The sequence below is a fragment of the Coregonus clupeaformis genome, chromosome 23, assembly GCF_020615455.1.
Source record: "Coregonus clupeaformis isolate EN_2021a chromosome 23, ASM2061545v1, whole genome shotgun sequence".
NCBI classification, from domain to species: Eukaryota; Metazoa; Chordata; class Actinopteri; order Salmoniformes; family Salmonidae; genus Coregonus; species Coregonus clupeaformis.
This window is the reverse complement of record NC_059214.1, coordinates 44160513-44188466: the sequence shown is the minus strand read 5'-3', so window position 1 is coordinate 44188466 and position 27954 is coordinate 44160513. Positions and strand designations below refer to the sequence as shown.

The 27954-nt window shown below is 44.1% G+C and overlaps 1 protein-coding gene across 1 annotated transcript in view; it reads right to left on the bottom strand.

Moving 5' to 3' along the window:
* Positions 1-27954, bottom strand: part of LOC121536522 (interleukin-1 receptor accessory protein-like 1) — a 401955-nt gene that overhangs the window by 338869 nt on the left and 35132 nt on the right. Inside the window, exon 2 of the mRNA XM_041843855.2 lies at positions 6255-6356. Coding sequence (XP_041699789.2) covers positions 6255-6336 — 82 coding nt within the window. The 5' untranslated portion in view covers positions 6337-6356. The remainder of the gene's footprint in view (positions 1-6254; positions 6357-27954) is intronic.

Sequence of the window (27954 nt, the reverse complement as noted above, 5' to 3'; positions counted from 1 at the left end):
TGTTATTACAACAATGGAAACACAATATAACTGTTTATTCTCTCACTCTGTTTTTCTCAAACCCTCCCTGTCTCTTACTTGGAGTGGAATCTGATTTAAGTCGAGAAAACCGACAAGCGAGAACGGCCTTTACACTTGAGGAGTAAAGTAGAAGTCTGTCTGTGTGTGTGTGTGTCTCTCTCTGTGTGGATGCATCTGTTTGTGTGTGTGTGTGTCTTTAATTGCAGCTGTGAGAGTCCACTGTGCTCAAACTCATTTACCTACACTACAGTAGCTTGCGAAAGTATTCACCCCCCTTGGCATTTTTCCTATTTTGTTGCCTCACAACCTGGAATTAAAATGGTTTTTGGGGGGTTTGTATCATTTGATTTACACAACATGCCTACCACTTTGAAGATGCAAAATATTTTTTTATACAAGAAATAAGACCAAAAACTTTGTAGAGCCACCTTTTGCAGCAATTACAGCTGCAAGTCTCTTGGGGTATGTTTCTATAAGCTTGGCACATCTAGCCACTGGGATTTTTGCCCATTCTTCAAGGCAAAACTGCTCCAGCTCCTTCAAGTTGGATGGTTCCGCTGGTGTACAGCAATCTTTAAGTAATACCACAGATTCTCAACTGGATTGAGGTCTGGGCTTTGACTAGGCCATTACAAGACATTTAAATGTTTCCCCTTAAACCACTTGAGTGTTGCTTTAGCAGTATGCTTAGGGTCATTGTCCTGTTGGAAGGTGAACCTCCGTCCCAGTCTCAAATCTCTGGAAGACTGAAACAGGTTTCCCTCAAGAATTTCCCTGTATTTAGCGCCATCCATCATTCCTTCAATTCTGACCAGTTTCCCAGTACCTGCTGATGAAAAACATCCCCACAGCATGATGCTGCCACCACCATGCTTCACTGCGTGGATGGTGTTCTCGGGGTGATGAGAAGTGTTGGGTTTGCGCCAGACATAGCGTTTTCCTTGATGGCCAAAAAGCCAGAGTACCTTCTTCCATATGTTTGGGGAGTCTCCCACATGCCTTTTTGCGAACACCAAACGTGTTTGTTTATTTTTTTCTTTAAGCAATGGCTTTTTTCTGGCCACTCTTCAGTAAAGCCCAGCTCTGTGGAGTGTACGGCTTAAAGTGGTCCTATGGACAGATACTCCAATCTCCGCTGTGGAGCTTTGCAGCTCCTTCAGGGTTATCGTTGGTCTCGTTGTTGCCTCTGATTAATGGCCTCCTTGCCTGGTCCGTGAGTTTTGGTGGGCGGCCCTCTCTTGGCAGGTTTGTTGTGGTGACATATTCTTTCCATTTTTGAATAATGGATTTAATGGTGCTCCGTGGGATGTTCAAAGTTTCGGATATTCTTTTATAACCCAACTCTGATCTGTACTTCTCCACAACTTTGTCCCTGACCTGTTTGGAGAGCTCCTTGTGTAACCGTGTGAAATAGCTAGCTAGTTAGCGGTGCGCCCTAGTAGCATTTCAATCGGTGATGTCACTCGCTCTGAGACCTTGAAGTAGATGTTTCCCTTGCTCTGCAAGGGCCACGGCTTTTGTGGAGCGACGGGTAACGGTGCTTCCAGGGTGACTGTTGACGATGTGTGCAGAGGGTCCCTGGTTCAAGCCCAGGTAGGGGCGAGGAGAGGGACGGAAGCAACACTGTTACATTGATGCTGTTGACCCGGATCACTGGTTGCTGCGGAAAAGGAGGTGGTCAAAAGGGGGGTAAGTGTAACCGGTGTGAAATGGCTAGCTAGTTAGCGGTGCGCGCTAGTAGCATTTCAATCGGTGACGTCACTCGCTCGGAGACAGTGAAGTAGTTGTTTCCCTTGCTCTGCAAGGGCCGCGGCTTTTGTGGAGCAACGGGTAACGGTGCTTCGAGGGTGACTGTTGTCGATGTGTGCAGAGGGTCCCTGGTTCAAGCAAAACTGTTACACTTGGTCTTCATGGTGCCGCTTGCTTGGTGGTGCCCCTTGCTTAATGGTGTTGCAGACTCTGGGGCCTTTCAGAACAGGTGTATATATACTGAGATCATGTGACACTTAGATTGCACACAGGTGGACTTATTTTACTAATTATGTGACTTCTGAAAGTAATTGGTTGCACCAGATCTTATTTAGGGACTTCATAGCAAAGGGGGTGAATACATATGCACGCACCACCGTTATTTATCATTTCGAATTTTTTGAATCAAGTTATTTTTTTCATTTCACTTTTCATTACAGGTTGTAATGCAACAAAATAGGAAAAACGCCAAGGGGGATGAATACTTTTGCAAGGCACTGTACAGGAAAACAGATGTCCATGACCTTTGAAAGAGAGAACATTAACCAAACAGAGGCTTAATCTACTACACTACAGCACGTCATCACCTGGGTTCAAATACCATTTCAAATATCTCAATTACTGTCATATACAGTGCATTCGGAAAGTATTCAGACCCCTTGACTTTTTACATTTTACATTTTAGTCATTTAGCAGACGCTCTTATCCAGAGCAACTTACAGGAGCAATTAGGGTTAAGTGCCTTGCTCAAGGGCACATCGACAGATTTTTCACCTATTCAGCTCTAAGTTTTATCTTACATCCTTATTCTAAAATGGATTCAATTGTTGTTGTTTTTTACCTGATCTATCTACACACAATACCCCATAATGACAAAACAAAAGCTGCTTATTTGTAATTTTAGCAAAAATATTGATAAAAAACGGAAATATCACATTTACGTAAGTATTCAGACCCTTTACTCAGTACTTTCTTGAAGCACCTTTGGCAGCGATTACAGCCTTGATTCTTATTGGGTATGATGCTACAAGATTGGCACACCTGTATTTGGGGAGTTTCTCCCATTCTTCAGATCCTCTCAAGCTCTGTCAGGTTGGATGGGGAGCGTCGCTGCACAGCTATTTTCAGGTCTCTCCAGAGATGTTCGATTCGGTTCAAGTCCGGGCTCCGCCTGGGCCATTTAAGGACATTCAGACTTGTCCCGAAGCCACTCCTGCGCTGTCTTGGCTGTGTGCTTAGGGTCGTTGTCCTGTTGGAAAGTGAACCTTCGCCCCAGTCTTAGGTCCTGAGCGCTCTGAAGCAGGTTTTTATCAGGGATCTCTCTGTACTTTGTGCCGTTCATCTTTCCTTCGATCCTGACTAGTCTCCCAGTCCCTGCCGCTGAAAAACATCCCCACAGCATGATGCTGCCACCACCATGCTTCACCAGGTTTCCTTCAGACGTGATGCTTGATATTCAGGCCAAAGAGTTCAATCTTGGTTTCATCAGACTAGAGAATCTTGTTTCTCATGGTCTGTGAGACCTGTAGGTACCTTTTAGCAAACTCCAAGCGGGCTGTCATGTGCCTTTTACTGAGGAGTGGCTTCCGTCTGGCCACTACCATAAAGGCCTGATTGGTGGAGTGCTGCAGAGATGGTTGTCCTTCTGGAAGGTTCTCCCATCACCACAGAGGAACTCTGGAGCTCTGTCAGAGTGACCATCAGGTTCTTGGTCACCTCCCTGACCAAGGCCCTTCTCCCACGATTGCTCAGTTTGGCCGGGTGGCCAGCTCTAGGAAGAGTCTTGGTGGCTCCAAACTTCTTTCATGTAAGAATGATGGAGGCCACTGTGTTCTTGGGGACCTTCAATGCTGCAGAAATGTTTTGGTACCCTTCCCCAGATCTGTGCCTCGACACAATCTTGTCTCGGAGCTCTACAGACGATTCCTTCGAACTCATGGCTTGGTTTTTGCTCTGACATGCACTGTCAACTGTGAGAACTTATATAGACAGGTGTGTGCCCAATCATTTGAATTTACCACAGGTGGACTCCAATCAAGTTGTAGAAACATCTCAAGGATGATCAATGGAAACAGGATGCACCTGAGCTCAATTTCGAATCTCATAGCAAAGGTTCTGAATACTTATGTGAATAAGGTATTTCAGTTTTTTATTTTTAATACATTTGCAAACATTTCTAAAAACCTGTTTTCGCTTTGTCATTATGGGGTATTGTGTGTAGATTGATGAGGACATTTTTATTTATTTAATCCATTTTAGAATAAGGCTGTAACGTAAGAAAATGTGGAAAAGGTCAAGGAGTCTGAATACTTTCCGAATGCACTGTACATTTGAAGTAAATATTCAGATATATTTTATTTGTAAAGACAAGTAGTTTAATATTTTAATGTATTTGAAAATACACCTACAAAGTATTTGAAAATACTCAAATACACTGACTCAAACATACTCCCGTGCATTTAACCCAGGTATTTCAAAATAGTATTAGAAATAAGTATTTGAAAACACTCTTCAAATACTCAAATAAAAGCACTTGTTTTGGGCTGTGCATTTGAAAATACTCCAATAACAGAAAAAAGTATTTTAAATACCATACTGAAATACACATGTATTTGAACCCAGGTCTGGTCATCACCACCGGCCAGTCTGACAGACAGACAACAGTCACAGGACCATGGTTTGATGAGAGGAGGGGGAGGAGGGAAAAAGAGAGAGAGTGAGATGAGGGAAAAAGAGAGGGAGTGAGAAGAGGGAAAAAGAGAGGGTGAGAAGAAGGTGACAAATGAAAAAGCAGGTTAATAAAAAGAAAGGGAGGGAGGTTGGTGTGTGTGTGTGTGTGTGTGTGCAAGATTTTCCTCTTGGTCTATTCTATTGAGTTCCTGAGCGAGATGACTGCTGTATGAATCAGTTCCATATGTATTTTTGTGCCTACCTTCGTAGCTAAATGCACACAATAACCCAGTTGATGTGAGGCTGTCTCCATCCGTAAAGTGTGAGATGACAGAGAAAGGGAGTGTAGAGGACCACTAAGTAACCAAACTGCAGGTGTGACACAACATGACCATTGACTGGTTGCAAAACTAACAGTAACTTACAAAAGTTACTGGAATTTTCTGTTGGGCTACAATCTTTGTTTGGTAATTTAAACTTGAATAACTTAGAAAAAAGTATTCATATAAAATATACTTGTTTTTCTTCATCTTTATACACTGAGTGTACAAAACATTAAGAACACCTTCCTAATATTGAGGTGCACCCCCTTTTGCCCTCAGAACAGCCTCAATTCGTCGGGGAATGGACTCTACAAGGTGTCTAACACGTTTCACAGGGATGCTGGCCCATGTTCACTCCAATGCTTTCCACAGTTGTGTCAAGTTGGCTGGATGTCCTTTGGGTGGTGGACCATTCTTGATATACATGGGAAACTGTTGAGCGTGAAAAACCCAGCAGCGTTGCAGTTCTTGAAACAAACCGATTCGCCTGGCATCTACCCCATACTCCGTTCAAAGGCACTTAAATATTTTATTGGTGTGCCCTTGAGCAAGGCACTTAACCCTAATTTCTACTGTAAGTCTTTCTGGATAAGAGTGTCTTCTAAAATGTAAATGTCAACAACAAAAAACATACACAATCCATGTTTCAAGGCATAAACATACTTTGTTAACCTGTCTCCCCTTCATCTACACTGATTGATGTGGATTTAACAAGTGACATCAATAAGGGATCATAGCATTCACCTGGTCAGTCTATGTCATAGAAAGAGCAGGTGTTCTTAATGTTTTGTACATTCATGTGTCCATATTATCCTTGAGTTTCTAGGGGAAAGACCATATGGTTTAAGAAAAACGTGCCTAATTAATTTTAAAAGCATCTAATCAATGACATCATTTGCGATTAACTCTGTAACTCTTCCAACTATTGAGTTTTACGTTTAACAAAGACATAATAAAATAACTAAAAACAAGTTTCCAAAATTCCACACACACACACACACACACACACACTAAATACCTAGAAATGCTAATGTCACGTAAGCCTTATCACAGACACACGCAGACACAAACGCAATCGATGAAGGGAACATATCAATAACTCAAGAAAGAGATAACCCCCACACACACTGCAGTGTAGCAAATTTTACACTCGTCTGACCACAGCCGGTCAACTCAGTACTTGTGTAATGTGTAATTCAGTATATCAGTCATGTTTAAAATTCAGATAGCAGGCAGGTAATCATGCTCCATCCATTCACCAAAAATGTCAAGTCCACATTTAAAAACCTCATCAGACATCTAGTGAATAAGATTGACTCAGACAGAGAAATGGGGAAAGGGAATGCCCTTAATTACTTCAGCTCCATGTCTTTTATCAAGGCCAGAGGAGACACACACACACAGAGACAAAACACAACGCCCAATCTCCCAACACAGGGGGCCACAGGAAACAGAAAGTAGATAGAGGAAGAGGAAGTTATGTGTATATACCTGAGCCTCTCTTGGAGACTGTCTTCATGCTGAGGGACAGGGTGACGTACAGCAGAATCAGGAGAGGGATAGGAGGCCTCATCTTCCACCAGACCTAGCAGCCTGAGAGACAGAGAGAGAGAGAGAGAGGGACAGAGAGAGGGAGAGTGAGAGTGAGAGAGAGAGAAAAGGGAGAACAGAGTGAGAGAGAGTCAGATAGAGAGCAAGAGAAAGAGAGACAGAGTGAGTGAGAGAGAGTGAGATACAGAGAGAGAGAGAGGGATAGATAGAGAGTGAGGGAGAGAGAGAGTGAGTGAGATACAGAGAGAGAGAGACAGAGAGAGACAGAGAGAGAGCGAGAGAGAAAAAAAGTCAGCCATCTTTCAATACAAGATCAAGTTTCCCCTCGTCCCCCACATCGAAGACAGCAGAGCCATCAGAGAAAATATATGTTGTATTAACACCACATATTCACACACACACACGCACATGCACACACACACACACACACACACACTCCTGTCCTCACATTCCCTAAGGGCGTCTAATGACTTCCTCTGGTGATTGTAATAGAGACAAGTTATCATAGCAGGAGCTATTTCAAGAGGTACCATTCCCTGGCAGAGATGCTGACAAATCAATAAAGACATAATTACATGTGTAAAGAACACCATTTTTAACCACCGGCTTCATTCAAAATGGAGGAGTGTGAGGTTGGATGAGGGGGATTTTAATTCACACAAACACACACACACATACACGGACACAGACACACACACACACACACACAGACGGTCAGACACACACACACAGACACACACAATCACTTTCCTATAGAAATTATCCCAGCAGGCTCTATCGACCTTGTAGATCATGTTAATAGATGAAGGCGGTAGGTTGATTCGTTCTGTGGTTCATCTCATGGTGGTAAACAACATTCTCTAACACGTAGTAACTGACTCTAATGACTAGACTGTGATATAAAGACAGAGAGAGAGAGAGAGAGAGAGAGAGTGTGTATGTGTGTGTGTGTGTGTGTGTGTGTGTGTGTGTGTGTATCACATTAAAGAGTAATCGATTTTCTGGTGATTAACTGTAACTGAATAGCATGAAGTGTGTTTAGTTTGGAGAACAGACATCAACACCATTTAGTCCACATTAACCCTCTCTGATGTGGTGCTACAGTGCAACATATGCTGCAAGGTGTAATTTGATTGGGTAATCCTTTGTCCTTTCCAGTGACGTGCTTTTCGATTGGTCACTCTCTGTCCTCTGGTGTGCTGTTAGATTGGGCAAATACACTACACGATCAAAAGTATGTGGACACCTGCTCGTCAAACTTCTCATTCCAAAATCATGGGCATTAATATGGAGTTGGTCCCCCCTTTGCTGCTATAACAGCCTCCACTCTTCTGGGAAGGCTTTCCACTAGATGTTGGAAATTTGCTGCGGGGACTTGCTTTAAGATTTCCCTTCACTGGAACTAAGGGGCCTAGCCCGAACCATTAAAAACAGCCCCAGATTCCTCCTCCACCAAATTTTACAGTTGGCACTATGCATTCGGGCAGGTAGCGTTCTCCTGGGATCCGCCAAACCCAGATTCGTCCGTCGGACTGCCAGATGGTGAAGCGTGATTCATCACTCCAGAGAACATGTGTGTGTGTGTGTATGTGTCTATATGAATTGGAAGTTAGATGGAAAACACACAATATTTAGCTGGAGGCATAAAGATGACAACTAGAGCAGCTTGCTAAACAGGAATGTATTCTAGAGCGTTAGTATTGAACATTATACATTTGACTGTTCTATAGAATTCAGTGCTCTTTAGCATGAGGAAATGATGGCCTTCTATCCCTGCTAATATATCCACCATTTTATTATATCATTCACCAGTACCAAACAATCAAAACAAAGCTTTTGAAAAACCCCTTATTTGGAAAAGGCCTGCAGATGCAAACACAGTTGAGTGAGTGGGCTGGGCTGGGTTCAGGTAAAGTGTTTCTATTGACACTTGAAATGCACACAATTCCGGTGGCTACTGTAGGAACAGGGGGGTCAGAGGTGACAGCGATCATAGACTGAGAGGAGAGGAGAGGAGAGGAGAGGAGAGGAGAGGAGAGGAGAGGAGAGGAGAGGAGAGGAGAGGAGAGGAGAGGAGAGGAGAGGAGAGGAGAGGAGAGGAGAGGAGAAACAACAAACGGCCTTGGGAAGTGTGGAGGAAGTTCAAAATAAAATAAAATGTTATTGGTTGCATACACATATTTAGCAGAAACGTTTGTGTTCCTAGCTCCAACGGTGCAGTAATATCTAACAATACACAACAATAAACACAAATCTAAAAGTAAAATAATGAAATTAAGAAATATAGAAATATTAGGACGAGCAATGTCGGAGTCCGGAGTATATATACAGTGGGGGAAAAAAGTATTTAGTCAGCCACCAATTGTGCAAATTCTCCCACTTAAAAAGATGAGAGAGGCCTGTAATTTTCATCATAGGTACACGTAAACTATGACTGACAAATTGAGGGAAAAAAAACAGAAAATCACATTGTAGGATTTTTAATACATTTATTTGCAAATTATGGTGGAAAATAAGTATTTGGTCACCTACAAACAAGCAAGATTTCTGGCTCTCACAGACCTGTAACTTCTTCTTTAAGAGGCTCCTCTGTCCTCCACTCGTTACCTGTATTAATGGCACCTGTTTGAACTTGTTATCAGTATAAAAGACACCTGTCCACAACCTCAAACAGTCACACTCCAAACTCCACTATGGCCAAGACCAAAGAGCTGTCAAAGGACACCAGAAACAAAATTGTAGACCTGCACCAGGCTGGGAAGACTGAATCTGCAATAGGTAAGCAGCTTGGTTTGAAGAAATCAACTGTGGGAGCAATTATTAGGAAATGGAAGACATACAAGACCACTGATAATCTCCCTCGATCTGGGGCTCCACGCAAGATCTCACCCCGTGGGGTCAAAATGATCACAAGAACGGTGAGCAAAAATCCCAGAAACACACAGGGGGACCTAGTGAATGACCTGCAGAGAGCTGGGACCAAAGTAACAAAGCCTACCATCAGTAATACACTACGCCGCCAGGGACTCAAATCCTGAGGTTTGCTAGAGTGCATTTGGATGATCCAGAAGAAGATTGGGAGAATGTCATATGGTCAGATGAAACCAAAATAGAACTTTTTGGTAAAAACTCAACTCGTCGTGTTTGGAGGACAAAGAATGCTGAGTTGCATCCAAAGAACACCATACCTACTGTGAAGCATGGGGGTGGAAACATCATGCTTTGGGGCTGTTTTTCTGCAAAGGGACCAGGACGACTGATCCGTGTAAAGGAAAGAATGAATGGGGCCATGTATCGTGAGATTTTGAGTGAAAACCTTCTTCCATCAGCAAGGGCATTGAAGATGAAACGTGGCTGAGTCTTTCAGCATGACAATGATCCCAAACTCACCGCCCGGGCAACGAAGGAGTGGCTTCGTAAGAAGCATTTCAAGGTCCTGGAGTGGCCTAGCCAGTCTCCAGATCTCAACCCCATAGAAAATCTTTGGAGGGAGTTGAAAGTCCGTGTTGCCCAGCGACAGCCCCAAAACATCACTGCTCTAGAGGAGATCTGCATGGAGGAATGGGCCAAAATACCAGCAACAGTGTGTGAAAACCTTGTGAAGACTTACAGGAAACGTTTGACCTGTGTCATTGCCAACAAAGGGTATATAACAAAGTATTGAGAAACGTTTGTTATTGACCAAATACTTATTTTCCACCATAATTTGCAAATAAATTCATTAAAAAATCCTACAATGTGATTTTCTGGATTTTTTTTCCTCATTTTGTCTGTCATAGTTGACGTGTACCTATGATGAAAATTACAGGCCTCTCTCATCTCTTTTTAAGTGGGAGAACTTGCACAATTGGTGGCTGACTAAATACTTTTTTCCCCCACTGTAAGTATTTGATACTTCAGAAAAGCAGAACTTAATATTTGGTACAGAAACCTTTGTTTGCAATTACAGAGATCATACGTTTCCTGTAGGTCTTGACCAGGTTTGCACACACTGCAGCAGGGATTTTGGCCCACTCCTCCATATAGACCTTCTCCAGTCTCCTTCACTGTATCACAATTCCAGTGGGTCAGAAGTTTACATGCACTAAGTTGACTGTGCCTTTAAACAGCTTGGAAAATTCCAGAAAATGATGTCATGTCTATAGAAGCTATAGGCTAATTGACATAATTTGAGTCAATTGGAGGTGTACCTGTGGATGTATTTCAAAGCCTACCTTCAAACTCAGTGCCTCTTTGCTTGACATGGGAAAATCAAAAGTAATCAACCAAGACCTCAGGAAAAAAAATTGTAGACCTCCACAAGTCTGGTTCATCCTTGGGAGCAATTTCCAAAGGCCTGAAGGTACCACGTTCATCTGTACAAACAATAGTACGCAAGTATAAACACCATGGGACCACGCAGCCGTCATACCGCTCAGGAAGGACACGCGTTCTGTCTCCTAGAGATGAACGTACTTTGGTGCGAAAAGTACAAATCAATCCCAGAACAACAGCAAAGGACCTTGTGAAGATGCTGGAGGAAACAGGTACAAAAATATATATATCCACAGTAAAACAAGTCCTATATTAACATAACCTGAAAGGCCGCTCAGCAAGGAAGAAGCCACAGCTCCAAAACCGCCATAAAAAAGCCAGACTACGGTTTGCAACTGCACATGGGGACAAAGATTGTACTTTTTGGAGAAATGTCCTCTGATCTGGTGAAACAAAAATAGAACTGTTTGGCCATAATGACCATCGTTATGTTTGGAGGAAAAAGGGGGTCGCTTGCAAGCCGTAGAACACCATCCCAACCGTGAAGCACAGGGGTGGCAGCATCATGCTGTGGGGGTGCTTTGCTGCAGGAGGGACTGGTGCACTTCACAAAAAGATGGCATCATGAGGAAGGAAAATTATGTGGATATATTGAAGCAATCAGTCAGGAAGTTAAAACTTGGTCGCAAATGGGTCTTCCAAATGGACAATGACCCCAAGCATACTTCCAAAGTTGTGGCAAAATGGCTTAAGGACAACAAAGTCAAGGTATTGGAGTGGCCATCACAAAGCCCTGACCTCAATCCTATAGAACATTTATGGGCAGAACTGAAAAAGAGTGTGCGAGGAAGGAGGCTTAAAAACCTGACTCAGTTACACCAGCTCTGTCAGGAGGAATGGGTCAAAACTCACCCAACTTATTGTGGGAAGCTTGTGGAAGGCTACCTGAAACGTTTGACCCAAGTTAAACAATTTAAAGGCAATGCTACCAAATACTAATTGAGTGTATGTAAACGTCTGACCCAATTGGAATGTGATGAAAGAAATAAAAGCTAAAATAAATCATTCTCTCTACTATTATTCTGACATTTTACATTCTTAAAATAAAGTGGTGATCCTAACTGACCTAAGACAGGGAAGTTTTACTAGGATTAAATGTCAGGAATTGTGAAAAACTGAGTTTAAATGTATTTGGCTATGGTGTATGTAAACTTCCGACTTCAACTGTACATAGGCGTACAGAGGAACATTATCAGCAACCATCAGTCCTGTGTTCCAATGGCACGTTGTGTTTGCTAATCCAAGTTTATCATTTTAAAAGGCTAATTGATCATTAGAAAACCCTGAAAACTGGTGTGCTGATTATAAGAAGCAATAAAACTGGCCTTCTTGAGACTAGTTGAGTATCATCAGCAATTGTGGGTTTGATTACTGACTCAAAATGGCCAGAAACAAATAACTTTCTTCTGAAACTCGTCAGTCTATTCTTGTTCTGAGAAATGAAATGAAGGCTATTCCATGCGAGAAATTGCCAAGAAACTGAAGATCTTGTACAATGCTGTGTACTACTCCCTTCACAGAACAGTGCAAACAGGCTCTAACCAGAATAGAAAGAGGAGTGGGAGGCCCCGGTGCACAACTATGCAAGAGGACGTCAGTTATGCAAACCCACAATTTCATCTGCTGTCTGGTGGCTGGTCTCATCCCGCAGGTGAAGAAGCCGGATGTGGAGGTCCTGGGCTGGCATGGTTACACGTGGTCTGCGGTTGTGAGGCTGGTTGGACATACTCTAAAATGACGTTGGAGGCAGCTTATGGTAGAGAAATTAACATTAAATTCTCTGGCAATAGCTCTGGTGGACATTCCTGCACTCAGCATGCCAATTACACGCTCCCTCAAAATATGAGACATCTGTGGCATTGTGTTGTGTGACAAAACTGCACATTTTAGAGTGGCCTTTTATTGTACCCTATCACAAGGTGCACCTGTGTAATGATCATGCTGTTTAATCAGCTTTTTGATATGTCACATCTGTCAGGTGGATGGTTTATCTTGGCAAAGAAGAAATGCTCAATAACAGCGATGTAAACAAATCTGTGCACAACATTTGAGAGAAATAAGCTTTTTGTGCATATAGAACATTTCTGGGATCTTTTATTTCAGCTTATGAAACATGGGACCAACACTTTACATGTAGCGTTTATATTTTTTCTTAGTATATATGTGATCGGATATATAGACATTATGGACAGTATGTGGATAGAATATGTAGCCTATCTGAAGAATACGTAGGATAGAATAGTATAGGGGTCAGACACACAAGAATACAGAGCACATTAACCCTCTCAAGTGGCAAGGACCAGGATGAAACCCTGGTTTATAGAGAAAGACAAAAGCAAACACTAAAGAGAATGATTGAGGCAGGAGAAACACTGTTGCATCCTCTGTTTGAGAGAGAGAGTGAGAGAGAGTGAGTATGTGTGTGTATATGCGTGTCAGAGTGTGTGTCTGCATTCGTGTGTGTGTATTTGCGTGTGAGAGAGTGTGTGTGCTCAGATTAGCATAGCTAATGAAAGGCCTCTTTGTTCCACTGAAAGGCCTTGAGAAGCAGTTGGCAAAAAAAAATGTTGAGAAATGTGTGTGTTTCTGACTTCGGTTATCAACCCTCGTGGGTTTATGGTCTTAAACACAAGGAATGTACATCAGAAAAAGTTGTTGATTAAAAGGAGTGGAAGGAGAAAATGATTGGTGGAGGGAGGGATGAGGGATAGAAGACGACCTAGCTACTGGGTGTGCAGGCTTTTTCTACACTATGAAGCCCTGGTCTGCACACACTGCCTCTCTCCATGAGGATCAGGGCTGACCACCAGAGTCCTAGATGCTAGTCAACAAGACCTTTCCTTCAGTAGAACCATTGGCCAACATGGTGGCTTGCATTGAGACCAGGAATCCCATTCACATGTCACACTTCCTGTCAGATTGCCTGCCTTCCTGTCTGACTGGCTGCCTGTTTCCCGCTGTAGCATCTCAAACCATTCGCCTGCACAGTCTGCTCCCCACAACAATGGCATGGCGCTCCTGAAAGACCGAACCATGTCATGCCTTCAAAGGTCACCCCCCTCGTCCCTCACAGAGAGGGGCATTATGACCCCCACCCCCGTCACTTGACCTTTCTCTCCATTCCCCCTCTACTACTTTAGTATTATCTGCTGAGAGGTACAGACTGTGAAACAAAGACTATTTTTACCAAACAAACACACAGACCAGACCACTAACTCCTCAACCAGAAATATCATGGGGGTCAAAACATTCAAGCTCTTCTGTGAGGTCTATGCCTCTTTGGATGCAGTGAAGAGTTACCAACTTAAACACATGCCAACTTTGCTTGGAGCCACGAGTGACTGTTTCCATCATACTCCCTAATATGGTGACTGTCGTAGACCAGGGAAAAACACCCTGTCATCACTTTGAAACTTCTGCAAGTTCGATTCAGTTTCATAAAACTTCTCCAAATTCACCTGTCAAAAGTCCTGTCATAATTTTAAGGATATTGGGGCTATATTCACAGGTATATTCTGAATTACCATATCCAAAGTCATGTTTCGAAGTCGCTTCATTTCACCCAGTAGGGAAAAGGCTTGATTTCCCCAAACTGAAGAAGAAGAATGCGTCGGGACGGGCTCATTTGAATACGCCAGACTGAGTTCCTATGTTCAGTTTTTTCCAGGGCAAGACAGGTAATCAGGTGGGAGAGGTAATCAGGTAATGTGGAGCGGGATAGCTGAGCTAGCGTAGCTTTAAGTGAATATCTCCCCCAGGAATACACACTGGGAAATGTTTAATCAGTAATAATATCCAACCAACCTGAATTAAACCTTTTAATCCGTCTATGTTTTCATAGATTTTTTATTAGAGAAGTTCTGAAGCAATTTGCCACTTTGAAAGGTTAGAGGGATACTAGGGCTGGGTAAAGTAGGGCACAAGATTATGGAACACACACATATGAGTAAATACACACAGTAATACAGAGAGATGACCATCTGACAAGAGTAGTGACGGTGTAGATCTGGCCCATGTGGATCTCCTTTCACCACGCTGGCCAACACTATGACATATAACCTGACCACCATCCACACACGCCAGCCAAACTCATTTCCTCCAAGGTGTGTGTGAGGGTGTACCCACAGCGGCATGGCGCGATATCCACGTTTCAGCGGCGCGTGACGCCTAAGCAAACGCTGACACATTCACACTCATCACATACAGTGGGGAAAAAAAGTATTTAGTCAGCCACCAATTGTGCAAGTTCTCCCACTTAAAAAGATGAGAGAGACCTGTAATTTTCATCATAGGTACACGTCAACTATGACAGACAAAATGAGAAAAAAAAATCCAGAAAATCACATTGTAGGATTTTTAATGAATTTATTGGCATATGATGGTGGAAAATAAGTATTTGGTCAATAACAAAAGTTTCTCAATACTTTGTTATATACCCTTTGTTGGCAATGACACAGGTCAAACGTTTTCTGTAAGTCTTCACAAGGTTTTCACACACTGTTGCTGGTATTTTGGCCCATTCCTCCATGCAGATCTCCTCTAGAGCAGTGATGTTTTGGGGCTGTCGCTGGGCAACACAGAATTTCAACTCCCTCCAAAGATTTTCTATGGGGTTGAGATCTGGAGACTGGCTAGGCCACTCCAGGACCTTGAAATGGTTCTTACGAAGCCACTCCTTCGTTGCCCGGGCGGTGTGTTTGGGATCATTGTCATGCTGAAAGACCCAGCCACGTTTCATCTTCAATGCCCTTGCTGATGGAAGGAGGGTTTCACTCAAAATCTCACGATACATGGCCCCATTCATTCTTTCCTTTACACGGATCAGTCGTCCTGGTCCCTTTGCAGAAAAACAGCCCCAAAGCATGATGTTTCCACCCCCATGCTTCACAGTAGGTATGGTGTTCTTTGGATGCAACTCAGCATTCTTTGTCCTTCAAACATGACGAGTTGAGTTTTTACCAAAAAGTTATATTTTGGTTTCATCTGACCATATGACATTCTCCCAATCCTCTTCTGGATCATCAAAATGCACTCTAGCAAACTTCAGACGGGCCTGGACATGTACTGGCTTAAGCAGGGGGACACGTCTGGCACTGCAGGATTTGAGTCCCTGGCGGCGTAGTGTATTACTGATAGTAGGCTTTGTTACTTTGGTCCCAGCTCTCTGCAGGTCATTCACTAGGTCCCCCCGTGTGGTTCTGGGATTTTTGCTCACCGTTCTTGTGATCATTTTGACCCCACGGGGTGAGATCTTGCGTGGAGCCCCAGATCGAGGGAGATTATCAGTGGTCTTGTATGTCTTCCATTTCCTAATAATTGCTCCCACAGTTGATTTCTTCAAACCAAGCTGTTTACCTATTGCAGATTCAGTCTTCCCAGCCTGGTGCAGGTCTACAATTTTGTTTCTGGTGTCCTTTGACAGCTCTTTGGTCTTGGCCATAGTGGAGTTTGGAGTGTGACTGTTTGAGGTTGTGGACAGGTGTCTTTTATACTGATAACAAGTTCAAACAGGTGCCATTAATACAGGTAACGAGTGGAGGACAGAGGAGCCTCTTAAAGAAGAAGTGACAGGTCTGTGAGAGCCAGAAATCTTGCTTGTTTGTAGGTGACCAAATACTTATTTTCCACCATAATTTGCAAATAAATTCATTAAAAATCCTACAATGTGATTTTCTGGATTTTTTTTCCTCAATTTGACTGTCATAGTTGACGTGTACCGATGATGAAAATTACAGGCCTCTCTCATCTTTTTAAGTGGGAGAACTTGCACAATTGGTGGCTGACTAAATACTTTTTTTCCCCCACTGTATATGTACATAGCTACCTCAATTACTGGTGCCATGTTATTTTTACTCATTATTGTTATTTGTTAATCACTGTGCATTTATTCCTTGTGTCACTATTTACATTTAAAAATCTTTAAAAATCTTGATCTTTAACTCTTCATTGTTGTAAAAACACCCGTAAGTAAGCATTTCATTTCACTGTCTACACCTGTTGTTTGTGTGTTTGACACACACACGTACGAAGACACACACACACCGCTTGCCTGCTGTTGTCATGTAGAAAATAGTAAAAAATAAAGAAAAACCCTTGAATGAGTTGGTGTGTCCAAACTTTTGACTGGTACTTTATATACATTAAAAAAGCACATCCTTGCCATTCCTGAACTCACACTTGACTTTTTTCCCACTTACTAGCACTGACTTTGCTGATAGCTACTTCCTAGTGTATGACTGAGATATGTGGTTGTCCAACCTAGCTATCTTAAGGTGAATGCACTAACTGTAAATGGCTCTGGATAAGAGTGTCTGCTAAATGACTAACATGTAAATGTAAATGTAGCAGCCCTGCTATCTGCCGCTATGCCATCTTTAAGACATCTTTAAGACAGATGAGGAAACACACTCAGCCTCCGCCATCTTGGCACAGTACGCTGTGGATGATTGATTGTGTGATTTAAGGATTTAATCCAATTTAAAGACAGCATGTTCGCCGATCGGAGGTAAAAGACAATCTACTGAGCATTTACTGTAAGACGAGAGGGAGAGGGAGAGGGAGAGGGAGAGGGAGAGGGAGAGGGAGAGGGAGGGGGAGGGGGGGAGCAGTGGTGTCAGTTCAGCTAAACCTAGGGTATGGCAAAGTGTCCGACTCAGGAGGCGTGCACACCACCCACTGCTTCCAAGTATATCACTCGCTAATGTTCAGTCTCTGGATAATAAAGTTGATGAGCTCAGGGCGAGGACCTCCTTCCAGAGAGACATCAGGGATTGTAACATACTCTGTTTCACGGAAACATTGCTCTCTCGGGATATACTGTTTGAGTCCGTACAGCCAGTTGGGTTCTCAGTTCATCGCATAGACAGAAATAAAGATCTCTCCGGGAAGAAGAAGGGCAGGGGGGTATGCTTCATGATTAACTACTCATTGTGTGATTGTGATAACATACAGAAACCCCACAATCTCTTACCTCCCAAGAGAATTATCTTCGGTTATAGTCACAGCCGTGTATATTCCCCCTCAAGCCGACACCACGACGGCCCTCAAAGAACTACACTGGACTCTATGCAAACTGGAAACCACATATTCTGAGGCCGCATTTATTGTAGCCGGGGATTTTAACAAAGCTTATCGTAGGAAAACCCTACCGAAATTCTACCAACACATTGACCGTAGCACTCGCACTGAGAAAACACTGGACCACTGCTACTTTTCGAAATGCCTACAAGGCACTCCCCCGCCTTCCAGATAAGCTAAACACCTTTTTCGCCCGCTCTGAGGATAACACAGTGCCACCGATGCGGCCAGCTACCAAGGACTGTGGGCTCTCCTTCTCCGTGGCCGATGTGAGTAAGACATTTAAGCATGTTAACCCTCTCAAGGCTGCCGGCCCAGACAGTCTTCTCTTTTCAGCAATAGCCATTTGCTTTTTAAACTATGTTTTTCCTAAAATTGTATTTTCAAATATATTTAAGTGCTTTTCACTGACCGCTGCAACTCAAGTGCTGCCCAAATTGCGAGCTTAAAACAATCCACAGCTACTTTTTTTAAGAAGCTAATGATCCTCTGTGGCCGAAGCATGCTCTCTGGTGTAGTCTTTTGATTATATAGCTAATTTTGGAAAATGTAATTACATTTACTTTGGGGGAAGCTTATCTTCCCCTAGCCTATTGGATGCACCGCCTATGCCGACATCAATGTGAAAGTAACCGGTGAATAAAACAGCTGGCCCAGTTCAAATGCAGACATCAAATTCAAAGCAATCGGCACACTGCCTAAATGGCTGACCGGCAAAGCAAACTGTCTGGCACTGTCTCTCTCTCTACTTTCTTAAAGTGAGAGAAAGGCGCACAGGGTGGCAGCTTCTCTCCAAATGATGCTTCGCATGGTCCTAAAGGCATCCAACCAATATGCTAAACAGCCATTGCATTTTAATCGGAAAGATTGGATTGGAATAATATATAATATTTGCCATTTGGCAGACGCTTTTATCCAAAGCGACTTACAGTCATGCATGCATACATTTTTTACATATGTGTGGTTCTGGGAATGATTTTTGTAGACTACTTTTACACTTTTGGTCTTGAGCTAGGGTATGGTGACTGTCAACTGACGCCCTGAGAGAGGGAGAGAGAGAGGCAGAGCCGCTGTGCCTCTACTGGTGGAGATGGTAGAATGTTTTCTGAAGGAGTAGGAGCATGAAGCAGAGAGGCCTAGTTGTCCTACTGCATTGTTACTATGGTAATACTGAATAACACTGGACACACACTTAGAGCAGCATTTTTCTACAGACGGTTAGGTGGCATTTTCCCTTTACATTTACATTTTAGTCATTTAGCAGACGCTCTTATCCAGAGCGACTTACAGAAGCAATTAGGGTTAAGTGCCTTGCTCAAGGGCACATCGACAGATTTTTCACCTAGTCGGCTCGGGGATTAGAACCAGCAACCTTTCGGTTACTGGCACAACGCTCTTACCCACTAAGCTACCTTTACCTGATCACCTGTCTCTTTGTCTTATACGTGACCAGGTCTATAGGTTTATGTTTAAATATTACATGGAAAAATTATATGTATGTATGTGGATCCACTAGCTGAAAATAAAAACTTAATCTATGCTTAGACCATGTAGAAACAATGATTTGACAGTGTGTGTGTGTGTGTGCGTGAGTGTGTATTCATAAGTGTTTACCTAACCCCCTCATATGAAACACTCCATTATTCATAAGGTAAAAGAGACACATCCATGCAGAGTAACCTACGTTGCTCACACACATTCACACTGCCTGTGTCTACTAATACATCTCAAACATCTAACCAGCAGGGTAGAACACAGACAAGCGAGAGAGCGAGAGAGAGAGAGAGAGAGAGAGAGACAGAGAGAGAGAGAGAGAGAGAGAGAGAGAGAGAGAGAGAGAGAGAGAGAGACTAATGCATTATTTACTACTAACACAATACATCCATCTCTCAAAAACACAAATGCTGACTGTACTTGTGTGTAGAGTGAGTGGATTCCTCCAAGTATGTGTGTGTAGAGTGAGTGGAATCCTCCCAGTATGTGTGTGTAGAGTGAGTGGAATCCTCCCAGTGTGTGTGTGTAGAGTGAGTGGAATCCTCCCAGTATGTGTGTGTAGAGTGAGTGGAATCCTCCCAGTATGTGTGTGTAGAGTGAGTGGAATCCTCCCAGTATGTGTGTGTAGAGTGAGTGGAATCCTCCCCAGTATGTGTGTGTAGAGTGAGTGGAATCCTCCCAGTATGTGTGTGTAGAGTGAGTGGAATCCTCCCAGTATGTGTGTGTAGAGTGAGTGGAATCCTCCCAGTATGTGTGTGTAGAGTGAGTGGAATCCTCCCAGTATGTGTGTGTAGAGTGAGTGGAATCCTCCCAGTATGTGTGTGTAGAGTGAGTGGAATCCTCCCAGTATGTGTGTGTAGAGTGAGTGGAATCCTCCCAGTATGTGTGTGTAGAGTGAGTGGAATCCTCCCAGTATGTGTGTGTAGAGTGAGTGGAATCCTCCCAGTATGTGTGTGTAGAGTGAGTGGAATCCTCCCAGTATGTGTGTGTAGAGTGAGTGGAATCCTCCCAGTATGTGTGTGTAGAGTGAGTGGAATCCTCCCAGTATGTGTGTGTAGAGTGAGTGGAATCCTCCCAGTATGTGTGTGTAGAGTGAGTGGAATCCTCCCAGTATGTGTGTGTAGAGTGAGTGGAATCCTCCCAGTATGTGTGTGTAGAGTGAGTGGAATCCTCCCAGTATGTGTGTGTAGAGTGAGTGGAATCCTCCCAGTATGTGTGTGTAGAGTGAGTGGAATCCTCCCAGTATGTGTGTGTAGAGTGAGTGGAATCCTCCCAGTATGTGTGTGTAGAGTGAGTGGAATCTTCCCAGTATGTGTGTGTAGAGTGAGTGGAATCCTCCCAGTATGTGTGTGTAGAGTGAGTGGAATCCTCCCAGTATGTGTGTGTAGAGTGAGTGGAATCCTCCCAGTATGTGTGTGTAGAGTGAGTGGAATCCTCCCAGTATGTGTGTGTAGAGTGAGTGGAATCCTCCCAGTATGTGTGTGTAGAGTGAGTGGAATCCTCCCAGTATGTGTGTGTAGAGTGAGTGGAATCTTCCCAGTATGTGTGTGTAGAGTGAGTGGAATCCTCCCAGTATGTGTGTGTAGAGTGAGTGGAATCCTCCCAGTATGTGTGTCGGTGTGTGTTATTCTTCAGTACTGATGTGAGTTGCTGACGCTGTATAAAGACCACGCTTCACAGACTGCCAAGGCTACTGGTTCTGACCATGGTTGACCGTGGGCGGTCCTGGTTAATCATCAGAGGGTTAACGAGGGCCGATGGGCGGTGAGCTGAGGAAGGGATGCAAGGCTTTATTCCCACCATACACCTCTGTACTGACTGTGATTAATTACCCGGAGATTCACAGCCAACCCCCTTGTTACCGACACACACACACACACACACACACACACACACACACGAAATGCATGTACACACACACACACACACCTGCACACACCATTACTGGAAGAGTCACAAAGACACAAACAGCAGTGTGTACAGAATGCTCTGCAAGAGGAGCATTTCCCAAGACCAGTTCTCCAGTTGTGTTTGTTGATTGTCTGATGCCTGAGTCTATCCGTCTCTCATGGTTACCGTCAACATGGTCTTTAGTAAAGAAGCAGTGACCGTCTCCTACCTCAACCATTAGCACACACCTCCCACTGAGGGCGACCACACCAGCCTGTTCTTCAACACAACGCAATCATTGAATTCCATGTCCCATTTAGGCTACTTTTTAACACCGAACAACTCTTGCGCTACTGTTGCCCTTTTCAAGCACAACTGCTGAATGACTCTAAGGCAAAGGGGGGTCTTCAACCTTTTCTAGCTTGAGAGCTACTTTTTAAAAAAATCTACATGTCACGAGCTAGTTATATTATTATTTTTAGCTTTCAAAAAGGCATATTCTTCTCTTAACCTCTCCCCTGCAACTCTTCCCAGGGACTTTAGTGTCAATATACCTGGTAAAATAATATTTATGAAAAAAAAAATGTAGGTCTGGAAGAAAACAAACACATTTAGATCTTTGAGGGTAATTCCTCTTTAATTGCGGGTCTAGCTAGTGTGCAGTCTAATGTGCTGGTCTTGTTTACAAATTTCATGGCAAAGTTTCATGGCAAAGTTTACAAATAACAAATAACAGATACAAATTATATACTTACTCATGATATACTTCTGCCAGGTAAGCCTACTTTGCAGTTAACATTTAATTGAGAAGGTTTTGGGGAAAGTATTTAGGTCAACCCACAAGACAGTTATCACATCAACTGGCTACTAGTGTTGGGCATTCCGAGTCTTTTCTGTGAGCCGAATCATTTGGCTCCGTTCACCTAAAAGAGCCGATCGTTTGGCTCCGTTCACCTAAAAGAGCCGATCGTTTGGCTCCGTTCACCTAAAAGAGCCGATCGTTTGGCTCCGTTCACCTAAAAGAGCCGGATCATTTGGCTCCGTTCACCTAAAAGAGCCGATCGTTTGGCTCCGTTCACCTAAAAGAGCCGATCGTTTGGCTCCGTTCACCTAAAAGAGCTGATCGTTTGGCTCCGTTCACCTAAAAGAGCCGATCGTTTGGCTCCGTTCACCTAAAAGAGCCGATCGTTTGGCTCCGTTCACCTAAAAGAGCTGATCGTTTGGCTCCGTTCACCTAAAAGAGCCGATCGTTTGGCTCCGTTCACCTAAAAGAGCTGATCGTTTGGCTCCGTTCACCTAAAAGAGCCGATCGTTTGGCTCCGTTCACCTAAAAGAGCTGATCGTTTGGCTCCGTTCACCTAAAAGAGCCGATCGTTTGGCTCCGTTCACCTAAAAGAGCTGATCGTTTGGCTCCGTTCACCTAAAAGAGCCGATCGTTTGGCTCCGTTCACCTAAAAGAGCCGATCGTTTGGCTCCGTTCACCTAAAAGAGCCGATCGTTTGGCTCCGTTCACCTAAAAGAGCCGATCGTTTGGCTCCGTTCACCTAAAAGAGCCGATCGTTTCGCTCCGTTCACCTAAAAGAGCCGATCGTTTGGCTCCGTTCACCTAAAAGAACCGATCGTTTGGCTCCGTTCACCTAAAAGAGCCGATCGTTTGGCTCCGTTCACCTAAAAGAGCCGATCGTTTGGCTCCGTTCACCTAAAAGAGCCGATCATTTGGCTCCCAAACGGCTCCTCGTTCAGTAATGCTTAGAAATTGACCTAAAACCATGAAGAACAATTACATCTCTAATTTAAAGCCTACAAAGTTGCCTGACATTATGTCGGATCGTGAAATGTGAGTTCAAAAACATTTTTACTTGACCAATGATTAGATGGCCTGCAAAAAAAAAAAAGGATACCAAATTTTACGCAATTAAAAAATGAGCGGGGACCAGAATGAGGCTCTCTCCTCACTATATTGTTCCTGCACTGAGGAATTACCTGTCACTTATTTGGTCCAGCACAACACTGACACAACCCAGCATTAGTCATGACTGACTTAGGACTCCTACTCATGTAGTGTGTGTGTGTGTGTGTGTGTGTGTGTGTGTGTTTGTGTGTGTGTGTGTGTGTGAGTGTAAAATCTTGCGACTTGTGACGGCAGGCCGCCCAACAACCTGCCCGCTTGACCCTATCCCCTCCTCTCTTCTCCAGACCATCTCCGGTGACCTTCTCCCTTACCTCACCTCGCTGATCAACTCATCCTTGACCGCTGGCTATGTCCCTTCCGTCTTCAAGAGAGCGAGAGTTGCACCCCTTCTCAAAAAACCAACACTCGATCCCTCTGATGTCAACAACTACAGACCAGTATCCCTTCTTTCTTTTCTCTCCAAAACTATTGAGTGTGCCGTCTTTAGCCAACTCTCTTGCTATCTCTCTCAGAATGACCTTCTTGATCCAAACCAGTCAGGTTTCAAGACTGGTCATTCAACTGAGACTGCTCTTCTCTGTGTCACAGAGGCTCTCCGCACTGCTAAAGATAACTCTCTCTCCTCTGCTCTTGTCCTTCTAGACCTGTCTGCTGCCTTTGATACTGTGAACCATCAGATCCTCCTCTCCACCCTCTCCGAGCTGGGCATCTCCGGCGCGGCTCACTCTTGGATTGCGTCCTACCTGACCGGTCGCTCCTACCAAGTGGCGTGGCGAGAAGCTGTCTCCGCACCACGTGCTCTCACCACTGGTGTCCCCCAGGGCTCAGTTCTAGGCCCTCTCCTATTCCCTCTATACACCAAGTCACTTGGCTCTGTCATATCCTCACATGACCTCTCCTATCATTGCTACGCTGACGACACACAACTAATCTTCTCCTTTCCCCCTTCTGATAACCAGGTGGCGAATCGCATCTCTGCATGTCTGGCAGACATATCAGTATGGATGACGGATCACCACCTCAAGCTGAACCTCGGCAAGACGGAGCTGCTCTTCCTCCCGGGAAGGACTGCCCGTTCCATGATCTCGCCATCACGGTTGACAACTCCGTTGTGTCCTCCTCCCAGAGTGCGAAGAGCCTTGGCGTGACCCTGGACAACACCCTGTCGTTCTCCGCTAACATCAAGGCGGTGACCCGATCCTGTAGGTTCATGCTCTACAACATTCGGAGAGTACGACCCTGCCTTACACAGGAAGCGGCACAGGTCCTAATCCAGGCACTTGTCATCTCCCGTCTGGATTACTGCAACTCGCTGTTGGCTGGGCTCCCTGCCTGTGCCATTAAACCCCTACAACTCATCCAGAATGCCGCAGCCCGTCTGGTGTTCAACCTTCCCAAGTTCTCTCACGTCACCCCGCTCCTCCGCACACTCCACTGGCTTCCAGTTGAAGCTCGCATCTGCTACAAGACCATGGTGATTGCCTACGGAGCTGTGAGGGGAACAGCACCTCCGTACCTTCAGGCTCTGATCAGTCCCTACACCCAAACGAGGGCACTGCGTTCATCCACCTCTGGCCTGCTGGCTCCCCTATCTCTGCGGAAGCATAGTTCCCGCTCAGCCCAGTCAAAACTGTTCGCTGCTCTGGCACCCCAATGGTGGAACAAGCTCCCTCACGACGCCAGGACAGCGGAGTCACTCACCACCTTCCGGAGACATTTGAAACCCCACCTCTTTAAGGAATACCTGGAATAGGATAAAGTAATCCTTCTACCCCCCCACCCCCAAAAAAAAAAATGGTAAAGTGGTTATCCCACTGGCTATAAGGTGAATGCACCTATTTGTAAGTCGCTCTGGATAAGAGCGTCTGCTAAATGACGTAAATGTAAATGTCAATGTATATCTTTGTGTGTGTGTGTGTGTGTCATGTATATTCAGCCAGCGATCCCATTCCAATCCCTATTGTCTGCAGAGCTTATCTTCCACGGTGCTGGGTATTGTTGGAGGGCATGTCAGTCCACCCTGCTTACCGTCTGATCACCACTCTAATCCTCATCAACATGACTCCTGTCCGGTCTCATCACCACTCTAATCCTCATCAACATGATTCCTGTCCTGTCTCATCACCACTCTAATCCTCATCAACATGACTCCTGTCCGGTCTCATCACCACTCTAATCCTCATCAACATGACTCCTGTCCTGTCTCATCACCACTCTAATCCTCATCAACATGACTCCTGTCCTGTCTCATCACCACTCTAATCCTCATCAACATAACATGACTCTTGTATAACAGCCTCTAGGCTACTAATCCCTCAAAGAGCGAGAGAGAGAGAGAGAGAGAGAGAGAGAGAGAGAGAGAGAGAGAGAGAGAGAGAGAGAGAGAGAGAGAGAGAGAGAGAGACAGACAGAGAGAGAGAGAGACAGACAGAGAGAGAGACAGAGAGAGAGAGACAGAGACAGAGACAGAGACAGAGACAGAGACAGAGACAAGGCTAAGCTTGGTCATCCACCATCCAAAAAACTGTTAAACCTACAGCTGCTCTTTAACATCAAACAGCCCTCCCAGAGAGGGTATGTGTGTGCTACAGTAGTGAGCCTATACTACCAAGAACCAAAAAGCCCACACAAATCCCTGAAATAAGGGGCAATGTTAGGCTTGGTATTTCTTAGCAGGGATGTGCTGGTATCCATGGCAATAACAGGCCCTATCTGGAAGAGCCATCGCCGTGATGATGGGTGCTAAATGAGGCCAATAATGTCCCTCTGCTCGGGTCCCCAGAGTCCTGCCTGTTTAAAAAGCCATTGTACTCTTGACTGGGGGCAGCCTGGAAGATAACAGCAGGGATGGAGCAGACTGGAGATGGGAGGGGGAGGAGGAGGATGAGGTGATGAGAGCTTCAACTGTCTTATTCTTCCTCTATTTTGTTCTGACCATTTCAAATCAAACTAAAATCAAATTGTATTTGTCACATGCACCGAATACAACTGGTGTAGAAAAAATAAAATTGTAACACAAGAGGAATAAAATAAAATACACAAGAATGGAGCTATTACAGGGAGTACCAGTACCAGATCAATGTGCAGAGGTATGAGGTACTGTATTTGAGGTAGATATGTACATGAAGGCAGGGTAAAGTGACTAGTCATCAGGATAGATAATAATAAGGTATTTGAGGTAGATATGTACATGAAGGCAGGGTAAAGTGACTAGTCATCAGGATAGATAATAATAAGGTATTTGAGGTAGATATGTACATGAAGGCAGGGTAAAGTGACTAGTCATCAGGATAGATAATAATAAGGTATTTGAGGTAGATATGTACATGAAGGCAGGGTAAAGTGACTAGGCATCAGGATAGATAATAATAAGGTATTTGAGGTAGATATGTACATGAAGGCAGGGTAAAGTGACTAGGCATCAGGATAGATAATAATAAGGTATTTGAGGTAGATATGTACATAAAGGCAGGGTAAAGTGACTAGTCATCAGGATAGATAATAATAAGGTATTTGAGGTAGATATGTACATGAAGGCAGGGTAAAGTGACTAGTCATCAGGATAGATAATAATAAGGTATTTGAGGTAGATATGTACATGAAGGCAGGGTAAAGTGACTAGGCATCAGGATAGATAATAATAAGGTATTTGAGGTAGATATGTACATGAAGGCAGGGTAAAGTGACTAGGCATCAGGATAGATAATAATAAGGTATTTGAGGTAGATATGTACATAAAGGCAGGGTAAAGTGACTAGTCATCAGGATAGATAATAATAAGGTATTTGAGGTAGATATGTACATGAAGGCAGGGTAAAGTGACTAGTCATCAGGATAGATAATAATAAGGTATTTGAGGTAGATATGTACATGAAGGCAGGGTAAAGTGACTAGTCATCAGGATAGATAATAATAAGAGTAAAATAAAGAACATAGTAGCAACAGCACATGAGTGTAAAGGTGTGTGTGTATGTGTGTGCGTGTGTGTGTGTAATGTGTACTTTTGTGTGTGTGCTTGTGTTGTGTCAGTATGCGTGTGTGTGTGTTATGTGTGTGTGTGTGTGTGTGTGTGTGTGTGTGTGTGTGTGTGTATGTATTGTATGTGAATGTGTGTGGGTTTGTGTGGGAGTGTCAATGTAGTGTGTGTGTGTGAGTGAGTATATGGTGTGTATACACTGAGTGCATTAAACATTAGGAACACCTGTTCTTTCCATGACATAGACTGACCAGGTGAATGCTATGATCCCTTATTGATGTCACCTGTTAAATCCACTTCAGTGTATGGTAGTAGGTGCAAGGCGCACTGGTTTGAGTGTCAAGAACTGCAATGCTGCTGGGTTTTTCACGCTCAACAGTTTCCCGTGTGTATCAAGAATGGTCCACCACCCAAAGGACATTCAGCCAACTTGACACAACCGTGATAAGCATTGGAGTCAAATGGGCCAGCATTCCCGTGGAAATCTTTCAACACCTTGGAGAGTCTATGCCCTGACAAATTGAGGCTGTTCTGAGGGCAAATGAGGTGAATCTCAATAATAGGAAGGTGTTCCTAATGTTTTGTACACTCAGTGTATATAGTCTAGTGAGTGTGCGTAGGGTCAGTGCAAGATAGGGTCAGTGCAGATAGTTTGGGTAGCATTAATTGACTATTTAGCAGTCTGGCTATTTAGCAGTCTTATAGCTTGGGGGTAGAAGTTGTCTGGGAGCCTGTTGGTCCGAGAGCCGATTCTCTGGTACCGTTAACCAGACGGTAGCAGAGTGAACAGTCTATGGCTTGGATGGCTGGAGTCTTTGGCCATTTTCCGGCCCTTCCTCTGACACCGCCTGGTATAGAGGACCTGGATGGCAGGGAGCTCTGCCCCAGTGATGTACTGGGCTGTCCGCACCACCCTCTGTAGCGCTTTGCGGTCAAGGGCGGTGCATTTGCCATACCAAGCGATGATGAAGCCAGTC